At 38.7% G+C, this 15,054-nt stretch overlaps 1 protein-coding gene across 14 annotated transcripts in view; it reads left to right on the top strand.

The window, feature by feature from the left end:
- LOC137174637 (receptor-type tyrosine-protein phosphatase delta-like) overlaps positions 1–13,646 on the top strand; it is a 369,722-nt gene extending 356,076 nt beyond the window's left edge. For all 14 annotated transcript variants that reach the window (XM_067580052.1, XM_067580050.1, XM_067580055.1 and 11 more), the window contains 7 exons: positions 5,753–6,038; positions 7,108–7,286; positions 7,404–7,530; positions 7,790–7,915; positions 9,082–9,236; positions 9,508–9,643; positions 10,337–13,646. In XM_067580052.1, coding sequence (XP_067436153.1) covers positions 5,753–6,038; positions 7,108–7,286; positions 7,404–7,530; positions 7,790–7,915; positions 9,082–9,236; positions 9,508–9,643; positions 10,337–10,405 — 1,078 coding nt within the window. In that variant the 3' untranslated portion in view covers positions 10,406–13,646. The remainder of the gene's footprint in view (positions 1–5,752; positions 6,039–7,107; positions 7,287–7,403; positions 7,531–7,789; positions 7,916–9,081; positions 9,237–9,507; positions 9,644–10,336) is intronic.
- Positions 13,647–15,054: the final 1,408 nt, after the last annotated feature.

Genomic DNA, 15,054 nt, shown 5'->3' with positions numbered 1-15,054 from the left:
ATGGTTTCACTCTGCAGAGGTGAAGACACCAAAAACAACCTGAAGCATGAAATTGATTTTTTCCTCCATTTGCTGTAAATGAATATATGAATACATATGACAAAAAAACAATATATTCATGGTTATTTAGAGGTTTATATCTGAGTCATTTATATAATGCTAATAGAGATTTTTAAGAAGGGAATCAGACATGAACCAGAGGAAAAACGTGGGCTAAAGAATATTTGTTGGAAAGTAAACCATGGCCCACTGTAAGCCCAAACAAATCAGCCCACTAGCTTTCACAGAAGGCACTTTAAATCTGAAGGTGTTTTCAACATCACAGCACAAAGAGTACTAGTGTCATTGCCCTCAGCAAACTTAAACATCTCCTCCCACACACTGACACGCAAACACGCGCAGACCTGTCGTCTTCCTTGCTACACCACTAACATGTCGCACATCAGCAGCCCACAAGTCCTCAGCTTATCCCTTGGGTTATTGCATCTGAAACAAATAACTTTCACGCCAACTTCGCTTCCCTCAGCTACATAAGCAGCCAGACTCCCAACAGAGAGGCACAAAGATATAACAGACTTCTGGCTCATCTTAACACAGGAAGTCATCAGAGGCTGTGCACAGAGAAAGCAAGTGACTGAAGGAAAAGACAGTTAAAATGAAGAGACAGTGGTAGTGAGTGTAATAGATACAAACTTGTGTCAGAAAGTGACTAAAAAGGAAAGGGGATTACTGAAGAATTAGAATTACCACATGCTGAAGTTAATTAGAGCTAGTTGCCGAGTCGCTTCAAATTGAAAATCCTGACTTTTTACAATGAAGCAGAATGCAGGAATTAATGTCACTCTGCAGATGGGAGGTTTTAATTCCTCTGGCTCCCTATCAGATAGTCATTTCCAAACTCCAAATCCTTAAATAGGCACTTCCTCACTTCATGTTTGACCACACTTTTTAAGAGATCCATTTTTTTTCATATTTATATACTGGCAAAAATAATGTCAGGAGTGCTTTGTGGTTATTTAAAGATAAGCTGTAGATAAATTAAATTTTACAGAAATCATGTCTTATCTAAATATTCTCAATTTCTGTTTTGCTGAAGCTGGTTTTTTTTTATGCACACACTAAATTAAAGCTAAAAGAAAAAAGACTTTTCTTGCCCATAATCAACAGCATGTTGCAGTCTCTTGAGTGGTTGATTAATTAGTTGGTGCACCAAACATTGCAGCTTAGCATGTATGAACGTGCTGAAGGGCGTTATGTAAATACCATAAAACATAAAGCTAAGCAATCAAGGGCTTTGAATTTGTTTGTATAAGAGAATGAGCAGTAGCTTATGGGGTGAAATTTAAAACTTATTGTCAGTGTTTCCATTCTCTACAAATCACAAATGAAAAAGATGTTTATTTATCATAGTTGTCATTATCTCCTGATTTACATGGATTTTCCATATAGACAACACAAGACAGAGATTTAGAAACTGTAAAATGCCCAGAATCAGATCAGGATAATTCTGTACATTCAGAAAAATAACAACTGACTCAACCTATTACCGAATTGCCCTGAATTACTTGTGTGTGTCACCCTTCACTGGAGTTCCAATACAATTCATTTTACCATGCATTTGACTGCATTTCCATGACGCAAATGTAAGAAAAATTAGTGGTGAGCTATTTCTACATTTTAGACTTCATATAAGTGTATAATGTTCATCTCATGTTACACTATCAGATCAGTTTTTGTCAAGAAATGTATTTCATTCACAAAGGCATCGAGTTATGGGTTGTACTGTCATTTGTAACAGTACAAATTAGTTCAAATTGCCCTAAATTGTCAAAAAAATTTGCAATTTTCTTTTTGCATCAATGACACAATTTCCTTTGTAAGCCAGACTCTCACGCAGTGCCAGTAAGCCTTTGTTGAATCAAGACTAGGGCCAAGGAATTTTCACAGAAGTAGGAATGTATCAGTCAAATGCCAGACAGTATTTTGTGTTGCACATGCTAATAGAACATTATAATTATGGGTTTGGTGGACCGCTAATGGTTCCCCCACAGGAGTATTCAAGGATCAAACTGCATTCATGTGTCTCTACTGCAGAGCTAACACTTGTCACAAGGTGAGATCACAGTACGTGTTGTCTGCCTCCCAGGGACATTATAGCATGTTTCCTGCTTTCGTAGTTCCTGCTGTTTTCACTAACCTACAGGTCAGGGACTGTTTTTCTCTTCTAGCTACAAGATCTACCCAGGCATTGTGAGGTCATAGAAGAGGTCAAAAGGACATGATTGAATGTCATGAAGATCACTGGCCTTTCTCAGTCGCTCGGAAACTTTTGATAGAACAACCCACGGTTTACAAGAGGAGTCAACTTACAACCCAAGTCATTCCTTTTTTTTGCCCCTTTCCCTTATTTTGGTTTGGTGGTTGTTCTTCTTTCCAAAAAAACAAAAAAAAAAACAACAATGATGCAGTATATAATGTTCGTTCAAATCCAATTTGATGTATTTTCACCCCTACATTCTCTATAAATACTATTAGAATGATTTTAATGGTTTGCATCCTCTAGTTTTTTGTTTAATTTTCCTGTAGTGCAGTATATCACTGGCACATAGTATGAAATGTAATGTGCTTAGCTAACTCTTTTTATTTGCAATGTCCAGACAACAAACACAAACAGCTAACATGCTAGCAAAAAACAGAGCTGTGCATTTACTGATGCTTAGGCACATATTTTTTGCAAAAAATATGAGTGTTTGGAGGTGTTTGGATTATGCTGCAGGAGTGCTTTTCTTTTTTCATTGTGATAAATAGTCACAATTTGAACCCATTGCAACTGCTCTGAGTTGAAGAGTAACTGCACCCAAGCAAACAATTTTGCTTGCATTGCCAGCTAGTGGTGACTATATTCCTGTAACCTGATTAACATTGCCCTGAATAAAGCTACACCACAGCTGGGTGTTTTCAGAAGCAAAATAGACCACACCTGAACCCAACCAGCTGTGTTCATGTGTGTGGTCAGAGGTTCAACAGACATTTCAACCCACAGTAGTCGGTGCAGCAATGCTTTTCTTCAATACAAGATTTGGTTAAAGTTAAACAAACTATCACCATTTCATAAACCGTGAAAGTCCAGCCTTACCGGGAGGTTTAGCACTATGAAAACACACAATACATCCCTGGTGGAAAAACTGAACATGGCCTCCACATCTCTGTCAAGCTGTACAGAAGGTCTAACAATAGTAGTGATTCTTATAGGGGGCAGAGAAAGGGGTGGCTTAAGACGGCTGCAGCAAAACACCACCCATCTTTCATCATGGCATCATTTCATGCAAGGAGAATAGTCCCACTGTTGTCAGAATGTTATAATGAAATCAGCAGTCAACACCCTCCAGTGGTTTGTGAAGGCTAAACCTACAGAGTCCAGCTAGTGGGCAAAGCCAGTTTGAAAGAACAAAAAAGTCCAATACCTCCAAGTTGATTTACTTTCCACATTTTGGAAAGTACTCAAACATGTAGATGACAAATTCTTATTGACTCCATTAGTGATCTTGGTGAGTTTTTGTGTTCAATAGGCACTGCAGGGAAATTGTGACAAGTTAGCTGACAGCAAGAGATTTGGTAACAATGCATATGTAATTGCTCTCACTGCTTTTCATGCTTTATCTTCTCTAGGCTCATTGCAGCTGTATTTTACACTGCACTTTCTCTCCCATCCCTTATTCCCTAAACTCCTGGAAAGCATATTAGTCTGACACTTACTGTGTGTCGACGTCCAAAGCAGCTGGTCTTGACTGGCTGAAAAGGCAGTGTCAGGTCATTAGTGCAGTCAGTCTGCCAGCTCCCCTTCAACTGCCAAATATACCGACTGTTTTCTGCACCATCTCACCCAACCACGCACACACACCATCACTTGTCGATAAAGGAATATTACACATGTTCCTAGCGTTTTCTGGTCTTACATTTTGGAAAAAAATTGTGATTAATATATATTCCCACAGATGAGTCTTAGAAAACTAACTTGAGAACTACACAACTTGAAGATAACTGGCAGCATCCCTCCCTTCTCACCTCCCTCACACATTCCTCATCTTCCTCTGTCTCCGTCTCTGTAGCTCTGTGCTGTCACTCTGTCACTTACTCTCTCTCAGGTCATCACTCTCCCACATTCAGGTCTGCACTGTAAAATGTTTTCAGATTGAAAACAGCTGGGGTAAAGGGAGAAATCTCTTCTAGTCTCTGCATCCCCCGCCCAAGGGCTGAGGTGTTCTCAGACCTGGAAGTGATTCATTCTTCAAATATCCCTGAGACACTTTCACATTTCTTTGCTGCCTGATTCTCTTTTTTTCACTCACATGCACATTTTGTAATCGCCCCAGAGCTTTGAAGAGTTTTGTCAAAAAAAGAAAAAAGAAAAAAAAAAAAAAGTTCAGTCTCTTTCAGCCAATGTCAGCCATTTTGAAAGTGATCATCAGATCATTTGTTAAAGCCAATGACTCCCATACGTGTCTTTATTCCATTCGCAACGCATTTCCAGTGCAGCATGGCACATTAACCAGACTTGGCCCCCGGGGACTAACTTTACTCCCTCTTGAGTTTTCCTTCTCAACCCTTTCCCTGTTCCTCAGAGCAAATGAAAAACAAATGCTCCATCAGAAGGAGGAGGCACGAGAGCATGGCTCACACCTCATAGGCATGTCAGCTTAATGGATTGAATAACCTATTTACTTTGGAGTGCCAAGTGCAAGAACATGTCTTGTCAGTGCTGTGCTTTGTGGGAGGAGAGTTAACGAACAAGATTTAACACTACCCTGTCACCCCACTGTAAATAAATTGTCATCAGAAAACATCTTCTGTGCTGAGGCACACACTATTAAAACATTTAATGCCCAAGGGGGAGCATTTTTTAAAATATCAGCAGTCTGCAAAAAGAAGCTATATTTATACAGCATGTCTCAAGATGGCCTGCAAGGAGGGGTCAAAGAGAAACAGTAAAACATTTCCCTCTTTGTCATAGTGCGTTTTCTCCTGTGCATTTTTTACGCTCTCATGTAAAAAATGTGCCGATGTGAATCTTAATGGAGAGACGTGCCTGTCAGTGCCTCTCCTAAAGCTCTCATGCCATTTGGGTGCACTGTGCTAATCTAATGGCATTAATTGAAGTCAGCTGCACTTCTCAGAAGTTGCCCGGCACATTAACAAAGCCCTCAAAAAATCATACTCTCAAAATTGCGACTGTGTATCCACATTTGTGTCCGCATTTGTTGTAGTGGCACTTTTCGGAAATATGAGATAAAGGTTAAATGTTGCTGTTGCATAAGTGATTAGTCGTGATGGGTTGGAGAGCACAGGTGGGGTCCAGAGGGGAGAGACTAGATTGCAAAGCCAGCAGTTAGCCCGATGAAAGCTGTGACTGCCAAACCCTCTTCTCCACACAGTGCCACTTCAGATTTAATTACACTCTAAGCCAAATGTTCCGTCCTACAGTGGCAAACTTGGCAGAGAGAGTTTACCTTTTGACCTCATCGCTGGGAGCAAGGGAATTCTTCAAGCCATGTACATGTTTAGCAAGGGCAACTCTCCTTCCACTGCACTGCCCCTAATTTCTATCACTGGAGATCAAATACAGTCAGACACATGGTACAGTATATTGTTGCCAGGATTTGCAAAGGTCATGTCAGATTGGGGACCTTCATGTTATTCATATATACATTTTATTTAAAAACATTTTTGCTTTGTATCTTCTTTATGACTACAGTGCTGGAGTGGGACGCACAGGTTGCTTCATCGTGATTGATGCCATGCTGGAACGTATCAAGCACGAGAAGACTGTGGACATCTATGGGCATGTAACACTAATGCGTGCCCAGCGCAACTACATGGTGCAGACAGAGGACCAGTATGTCTTCATACATGACGCGCTCCAGGAGGCCGTCAACTGCGGCACCACCGAAGTGCCCGCCAGAAACCTATACGCCTACATCCAGAAACTGACGCAGATAGAGGGTGGAGAAAATGTCACTGGCATGGAACTGGAGTTCAAGGTATGATGTGTTCAGCAAAAGCATTGAGCAAAATTGTTTGGGTCAAGAATTAATTACATTCACACTTGCAGTTTTTTTTTAGTTTTAGATTCCTACAGAATGTTATGAATATTACACACCACACCTGCTAACTTGAAGGTTTACCCCAACAACTTTTGATATGTAGCAAGAATTTCCAGGCAGACTAGGTAATGTTCTTTTGGCATCCTGTGTTCCTAGTCGCATGGGGGCCCTGATGTCATTTACTGGCCATTCTCAGCACAACTCCCGAACACTTTTCCAGCTCCCATTAGGCCCGCGAGACAGCGTGGGGCCTGTGGTTTCCTCTCTGTTCCAGCTAGCTGACTTGCTTGTGTAACTTAACATGGGAAAAAAATCCCCCTTTCTGGTTTCCCCTTCCCATAACTTCCCTCCTTGGGTAAAGGGGGTCTCGGTTTATATGAAAACACAAATACAGGTTTTCCCCACCACAGGACAGTTGCCAGAGGGGCTTGAGCAACATACTCTGCATTTACAATGAGAGGCTCGACCAACCTTAACCAGCCCTTGGCAGTATGTGGCGTTGCTGTATGCATGGAAGTGCCTTGCTTGTCACGCACCTATTTTCTTGCTCTGTGTTGGATGCTGAGTCCACTAAGAGATGATAAACAGGTTAGATTACACTGCATTTCTGTCCACTCTAGGCTCAGTTGGGTATCAATTTTCCCGTCTTTTCATCATACCATTTTTTTTCCCTGCAAAGGCAAGCAGTGATAGTAATCACTTTGATGCCATTTCCATACTTCATGGTTACATGAAACAGTATAGGCCACAGCACACTATGAGCCATTAGAGTAGCTTTCGTCACTCGGTGTGTGCGGCTCATTATGCTTTGGATTCTTCCTGAACTCTCAGAGCATGCGATTGCTCATATTATTTACATCTTTATCTTGTACAATCCACCTTTAGTGTCAAACTCAGATAGTCACAAGGGAAATAAAGAAACACCAAAATGTCAGTGCTCCTTACTTAGTAAGCAGTAGCATGCTCAATAATATCACTCTCTCTCTCTCTCTCTGTCCCAATGCAGCGTTTAGCTAACACTAAAGCCCATACATCACGATTCATCAGTGCCAATCTCCCCTGCAACAAGTTCAAGAACCGCCTTGTTAACATAATGCCATACGAGTCCACACGAGTGTGTCTTCAGCCCATTCGAGGAGTTGAGGGCTCTGACTACATCAATGCCAGTTTCATTGATGGGTACAGGTAAGGGCTAAAGTACAGAGAAAGTGCATATCCATATTAATTTATTTTCAAACCACTCACAGTGAAAGTTTTAATGTATCACACCTTTTCCATTATGCAATTTATCCATTTTCACAGGCAACAGAAAGCCTATATTGCTACACAGGGACCACTGGCAGAAACCACAGAGGACTTCTGGAGAATGCTCTGGGAGCACAACTCTACTATTGTCGTTATGCTCACCAAGCTTAGAGAAATGGGCAGGGTATGTGTACTCTTATGTTCTTATTTTGTTTTGGAACATTAACTTTTTTTTCTGGCTACAGAGCACAACAACACATGTTACAAAATGCATTTTACATGAATTACCATACATTGTACCAATCGAAAATGAGCCTTCAAGCTTTCAAAAGGCAGATACAGTATGAATTGAATGAAAAATGTCTAGGAATGAACACAATGAAGTTAGCGTATGAAGAGAATGTGGTGGCTCATTGTGGTATTTTGTTTTTCCCTCCCTTCAGGAAAAATGCCACCAGTACTGGCCAGCAGAGAGGTCGGCCAGATACCAGTACTTTGTGGTGGACCCCATGGCCGAGTATAACATGCCCCAGTATATCCTGAGAGAGTTCAAAGTGACTGATGCCAGGGTAAGCAGACACTGTTGTATACAACAAAGTTGAGAGATCAAAATGTGACACTGCGGGAATGGAACTCTAAACTCAGTGGTATTGTTTACAGTATGGTCTACTGTATTTTCAAAAGTCTAGGTTGTGACCTACCAAAGGGTCATGGAGGACACAAAATGGATCACCAAGGATTCACCAGCAAAACAATAATAGTTTTCAACAGTTTTCCTACAATCCAGTCTCCTACTTATAAAATAGTTGATATGTTGTCAGCAGTCCTGTCTTGCATATTCACTTTTCTATAACTTATGACAATAAAATTGTATCTGTGCTAACTTTGGGTTAGCACTGTAAATAATTAAGAAAGAAAGAGGTAAATGATTGTGCATACAACTGACTATTTTAATCTTTGACATCTAATGAGGTAATTTCTCAATCATTTGATTTTATTTAGGTTTAAGTGAGTGTTGAATGAGCTGGTGGTGAACACCCTGGGACCGATATTAACATTGCAGTTGTTATTAGCTCAAAATTTTGGCATCGTATCAAATATTTATTTGTACCAAACTATGGCCCTAAGTGTAATATAAGCATAAATATATATTTGTGGAAATTATGACACACATCAATGTGTAAAAACAAATGTGGTGCCGTCAGCACTGAGCTGCCAGAGGTTTTAATTCCATCAAAGGCTTACACAGATAAATGGTGCTTTGTAGTGCACGTTACACTGTCTCGTCAATGGGATTGCTTTCCTTATCAAGGGGATACAATATCACTTAAGTAATGCACACCCTCAAAGTCGATTCTCCAAGCACCCTGTCGAGGGTAACACATCAAAGGGAACTAGCATTTGTAGTGTTCATGTTTAATACATTCAGGTAAAATAACAGGCATCTTTCATAACAAAACATTTTCTCTGATACTTAAAACTGGGGGCCTGTGCTCCTAGATTGTTTCGAGAATGCTGTCTTGAACTGAAAAACCCACAGAGACGTGGGTCTTCATGATGGAGATGGACATGGAAGGAACTGCTGTGTGTTGGCTGTCTGTGGAATAACTCAGATTGGCTTCCTGGTTTCACTTCATCAGTTTTTCATTGCCATTTATCTGTATTTCCAAGGGATGTTACATTTAAAAGAGTTACATCTGTACATTCCTGCTTTCTTCCCATGTTCTGTTCTCAGGATGGGCAGTCACGAACAGTAAGGCAGTTTCAGTTCACAGACTGGCCTGAGCAAGGAGTGCCAAAATCGGGAGAGGGCTTCATCGATTTCATTGGCCAAGTACATAAAACAAAAGAGCAGTTTGGCCAAGACGGGCCTATCTCGGTCCACTGTAGGTAAGTGTCCAACCAGCATAAACCACCAAACCAGTTCACTTCCATTTTGTATAAAATGAAAGTGAATGCAAATATCTCTTGAGCCGCAAATATTGATTAAAAGAACCATTTCTCCATTAATAACACAAGAACCATAGATACTACACGACAAATGATCAACACAAACACTGACTTAGCATAGTGGTACACTGTTTTGATTGCGAAGAAACTATTTTTATATTTATCTGGTTTCTCTGGCTTCAACATTGCCCTGTTGATCTCTCCTGAACAGCGCGGGTGTTGGAAGAACTGGAGTTTTCATCACCCTCAGCATCGTCTTGGAACGAATGAGATATGAGGGCGTAGTAGACATCTTTCAGACAGTCAAAATGTTACGGACACAGAGACCAGCTATGGTGCAGACAGAGGTGAGGTGTTCTATTTTTTTTCCCCCTCAACTTTTCCTCTAGACTTGCAAAAGAACACTACTCAAACTGTAGTCCAGGTGGTAATGCAGCCACTTTGGGTTTTGTGACACCATAAACTACACATGGAATCAGTTACTGTGTAAGTAATTTGATAGTATATTCCAATTGCCTAATGAAAGCTTGGGTGACATTCCAAGTATCCTCTTGAGCCAAACAGATTAACTAAATTAATCCTCTGTTTAAGACTATGATTCATTTAGTAGCTGAACCAATTTAGAACAGTCTTGTCTGCTCTCGGCTGTAATTTCATCTAATCATTTCTGAACGATTGGTCAGTGTTTCATCACACACCTCTTTATATTATCTTCCAGTGTTGGAAATACCGTTTTGTTTCCAGTCAATCAGAAAAAAAAAAATCTACTTTGCATATTTGGGATACACTGGAAGAAAAACCTGGAAAAGGCAGCTTACAAATTTCTTATGACTCTTTGAAAATGCCCAAAGTAGGAATTTTCTGCAAGGCTCACTGTATATTTAAGTGTCCCAAACATTTTACATCTTTTATGCAGGGGCAATTACAAAGTGAATCCAGGCTATGATAGAAGCACAATGGACCAAATGTAATACAGAGGTATTGGTGTGAAGATCCCTGAGAGGCAGTGCGAGCTAAAGTCTTCTTTTCTTTGTTTCCAGGATCAATACCAGTTCTGTTACAGAGCTGGCTTGGAGTACCTGGGAAGCTTTGATCACTATGCAACGTAAAAGACCCAGTATTGGAAGAAAAAAGCAGAGGGCCCTTTGGAAAGAAAACCCAGTGAGCCTCTCTTCTGAGCCATAAATTCCTGCTTGAGAAAGTACTCCTTAACTCCTTGCTAACAACTCATTATGTGTTGGATGTGCGACATGACTTGTCAAAAAATGAAAAAGATGATTCCCGGAGGACCAAGTATTTCCCAACCCCAATAAAACCTCGCCTTGACACAGAGTGAGGGAATCCTGACTGTTGAAGCATCATATGGAATTACCTTTTTCTTTTGCTTCAAGGATTCATTTTGGGGCTCATAAAACTGAATGAAACCAACACAAAAAAGTAAATGAACAATAATGACATCGTCAGAAATGCATCAGTGATTATGAACCATTACGAGAGGCATTGGAGGCACACAGAATTGCGGGGAAAAAAAACTCGATGCACATTGTAAAGAAAAAAAATCTGTTTCACAATCAAGTACACACAGACAACCCATCGAAAAAGAAGACAATGCTTGGTCCACAACAGCAGGACAGACTTAAGTAATAATGAATAAATACCCCTTTTCCTGTCACAATGTTCATCATCTAAATTTTGGGAGAGGGTAAAGTTAAAATGATCTATGAAATAAATAAAAATTATTGATTTAGTTTTTTAGTACTTTATTACAGCTGATGTGCTTTTTTTGAACTGTGTGAATTTCCTTTTTTTACACAAATTTATCGCTTGGAAAAAAAGTGATAAAAACGTACTTACGTAATTTTTTTTTTTTTTTTTAAGCTGTAGAACTGTTCTGACGTATGTGCTTTTTTGCAGAGAATCTCTTTGCTTTTTTTTTTTTAATTAAATTTTTTTTTTCCCTCATATTGTTGCACTCAGTGCACAGAACGGAATTCACACTACCAAAATGTAACTTTGTCCAAGAGTTATTTTTTGGTCTTGATTGTTTCAGTTTGTTTTCGTCCATGATCACATACATGGTAACTTAATTACTCCCATAAGATAAACTTGGGGCTTTGTGGAATCAACAGGGATGAGCAAAGTATGAAGTTGCTGCTACCGATTATCTTAGTTCTTCCATGTTAGAATGATGATAAGAGAGAACCTGATGAATTGGATAAGCTATATGAATATATAAATATATGGTACAGATATATAAATATATGTGAAATATATATTAAAGTATACATATAACAGTCTAAATATATTGAGAAAGTACTTAATTTATAAGTAAAAGGTATATGAAATATGGATTGTCTATGAAAGCTTCCAAATTGAGAGTTGTGTACTATGGGGGAAACGAAGAGATTTTTCACTGGAATGCACATCAGTAGGACAAAATTGTATTCTGATTCAGTGCATCTTTTCTTGTGCAATAAATATGTGTGTTTTTAGATAGGGTTTTATGTGGATATGTTATTCACTCATGACATTGTTGTTCCCCCGCAAGGAGGAGTAGGAGTGGGAATGTCAGGTGCCAGTCAAAGCATCACTGGTGCATTTTCAAGCTCTCATACAGTCTGTAATTAGAGGCAGAGGGTCACACAGCCGCACTCACAGCTCCACACAATAGGGCAAGGTACAAAGACGTCACTTTCTTGTGGTTCTTTAAAGCATTCAATGGTAATAACATTTTATTTTCATTTTGCATTTAGAGTGCCTTATATTTATGCCTGTTTTTATAATGTTTCATTTAACATATTAATGTATCCTTTGAGTAATCTAGACATTTAGTGTAAATGTAATTACATAGTTTCTTTACCTTTAGTATTCATTTTGTCACATGATGAGATTATATATGCAAATAAGAACATTTCAAAGCTCATATTTTTCATTTTCAGTGGCCTTATTGTGGCTGAGTGAATTAGAATTCAACAGTTTATATATCACTGACCTCTACAAAAAAAAAAAAAAAAACAAGATACAAAAGTTATAGGACATATATTTAAAATGTTCAGACATAGAGCCAGGGATGAGACTGCAGAATATTAGTCTCAGAATTAAACATTTAGTCCATTAGGACATGTACAGTATTAAGGCCCAATGTGAAGTTAATGAGCTTTTTAGCGTCACTACGGTCATATTTTACAAAGGTAAAATACAGCATATTCAGATTTTAAAATGGATTTGGTCAAGAGAGAATGCCTAATGCACAGGTCGTCACCGAAGGGGTTTCTTCTTCATGCCTTAGGTTTGAATTACAGACTTCATGTGTGTCATTACAGAGAGCAGATATAGAAAAATACAAACTGCAACAACATATTGGTTGGGTTATCCTGACAATCCTAAACAGTATGTCATGTCCTCATTTTTTTTACATAACAGTTAGAAACTGGGGGTTTACTTCAGTTATGTGTCAGTTTTTATGTTGAGCAGCATCTTTAACTTCTTCTTACCCTCTTTGGTGGCTTTGTGGATGTGCATTCCAGGTGCTTTCTTTCCCTTGTTAAATCAAGCAGCTGTTATTTTTGTCGACTGCTTAACTGGTTATTTTTGTCATAATTTTGAGATATAAAAGTGCTATTATTTAACCTCATGGTGGCTAATGTTACATTATGTTTAAGTCTCTGAACATGTTAATTTTCTCATCTCAGTTTCTCCTTTTTTTTATTGATTTTTCATATGCATGGTGAAACGTTGCAGAATGGCCAGAGCTGGCCTGGTAGGAAGATTTGCACTTTCTCTATCTTTGTACTATGCACTGCCCTATTGATTCTAAACCCAATAATATATTACTTGAACCCATCTATAAAAAAATCTTAATCCTTAAACGTTCACTTTGTGTGTATGTAAATAACACAAAAAAGGTATCAACTCTTGAAAAAGACAAAAAAAAAAAAAGTTTGTGGCGAAAAAGAGCATCCATTCTGATGCCATGGTTACTCCAGCAGATGACTTCAGAAAAATCTGTCCCCCAACCATCTGTTCTTGTGGCTTTGCCATTCAAGCTTGGAGTGTCATTAACAGAAATAAACGTTGTGTTCTCTGCTCTCTCTATCTATCTCTCGTCTGGATGCATAGACTGAAAAATTAAATAATGAAATTGTAAAAAAATGGCTTGTTAAAAAGATCATACAATTACCTCTGATTAGTTGTAAGCGTAAACTGTTTCTTTTTCTGAATGAAAGGAGTGCTTTTTATTTTCTTACTTAGGTTACATTGGTGGCGAAAGAAGTCTGTATGAAAATCAGTTCTTTGCTGACACAAGTTCCATTTGTTATAAATGAATTCTATTAAAAAATGTCAGTGTTATGCATCGGCGTTTCACTTGTTTCCCTCCACCTCACTTTGACTTGAAAAGACTGATGAAGCTATTTTACCCCCTACTGGTCTGGGTCCAACATATTATCCACAGTTCTCTCATGAAAGGGGAAATTGAGCCTCACCACATTTGAATAGATTCCCATCGCTCTGGTTTTCCTGTCACTGATGTCAGCTACAATGAATCATCAGGAGAACCTCTGACAGATGGAGTGCAATGTTTTCAAAGCTGCCTTGTTTTTAACGCAGATTTTTTTTTTTTTTCACCCTAGTGACAAAGTGATGTGGTACTGTAACTCAGAAATAAAGCCACAATTACATTACACTCAATACCATTGCACTATTTAAACACTGCATTTTTTTCTCCTTTGATTTGATTGATTGTTTATGGGTTTTTTAACTTAATAACACAAGTATAAGACCAGTAAAACCTCAAGTTATGTCACAATAAATGGCTAACATTAAATTATAGTTAATGGAATTAGCTAAATTATGGGTTCAACATGATTCAAAGTATTGGCTAGATGTGTAATAGTTTAAAGTAGGATATGTATCTTCAGTTCGACTAGACTGTGGTATGTGTGGTGGGGGTTGTTTTAGCTTGCCGAATAAAACTTACATAATGCAGCACATACAGATGGAGAGCCAAAGTTGCACTTCTGTCATTGGTAACTATTCACGGACATATATATCACACATAGGCTTCTACTTTAATATAGCTTTTTCTCACACACACACATTTCACTTGCGCTTTACATGTGTAGCTGTGACCAGTAGTGTATTTTTAAATTGTTCTAACAGCATTTTCACAAAGATCTAACTGTAAGCCTCATTCTTATCCTATTCATACTTTACAAATAAGCTAACAGCACATTTCCTGGTTACTACATCATGTCCTCTTGCTTTCAATTGCGCTGTCCAAAATCTACACAATTGACCCATTAGGTCATGCATTCAGGAGAAAAAGTGTCCAGGTGTTACTACACTGTACAACAGAAGAACGATTCATGATCTGGCTACATGTTACAGAAATAAGAATGTGTAATACTCTATGTCTCACAATAATTCAAACCTACTGAAAAACAAAGTGCCAAAAACCTACAGCAAGACTGTAAGAACAAAAAATATTTAACTGCTTGACAGCTGGGTAACACTTTGGAAGTCAATAACTGTCTGCCTGGAGAAGTTATTTGGGATTCAGAAAACTATTCATGCAGCCAATAAGAATATATCATTCCACATGGTAACAAATGACAGATGCTGCCAGGTATGGCATTGAGGTTGAGAAAAACATTATTGCTGACTTTACCGTGAAAGGTTTTGATGTATGACAAGCTTCACAATGTGTTAGATTGTCCAAAATAGCAGATTATAGCAGTGCTGAAATGTAATGGAAACA

This window comes from Thunnus thynnus, chromosome 22 (genome assembly GCF_963924715.1).
Source record: "Thunnus thynnus chromosome 22, fThuThy2.1, whole genome shotgun sequence".
Lineage (NCBI taxonomy): Eukaryota > Metazoa > Chordata > Actinopteri > Scombriformes > Scombridae > Thunnus > Thunnus thynnus.
The sequence above is the reverse complement of the archived record's forward strand: the minus strand, read 5'-3'. Positions and strand labels throughout refer to the sequence as shown.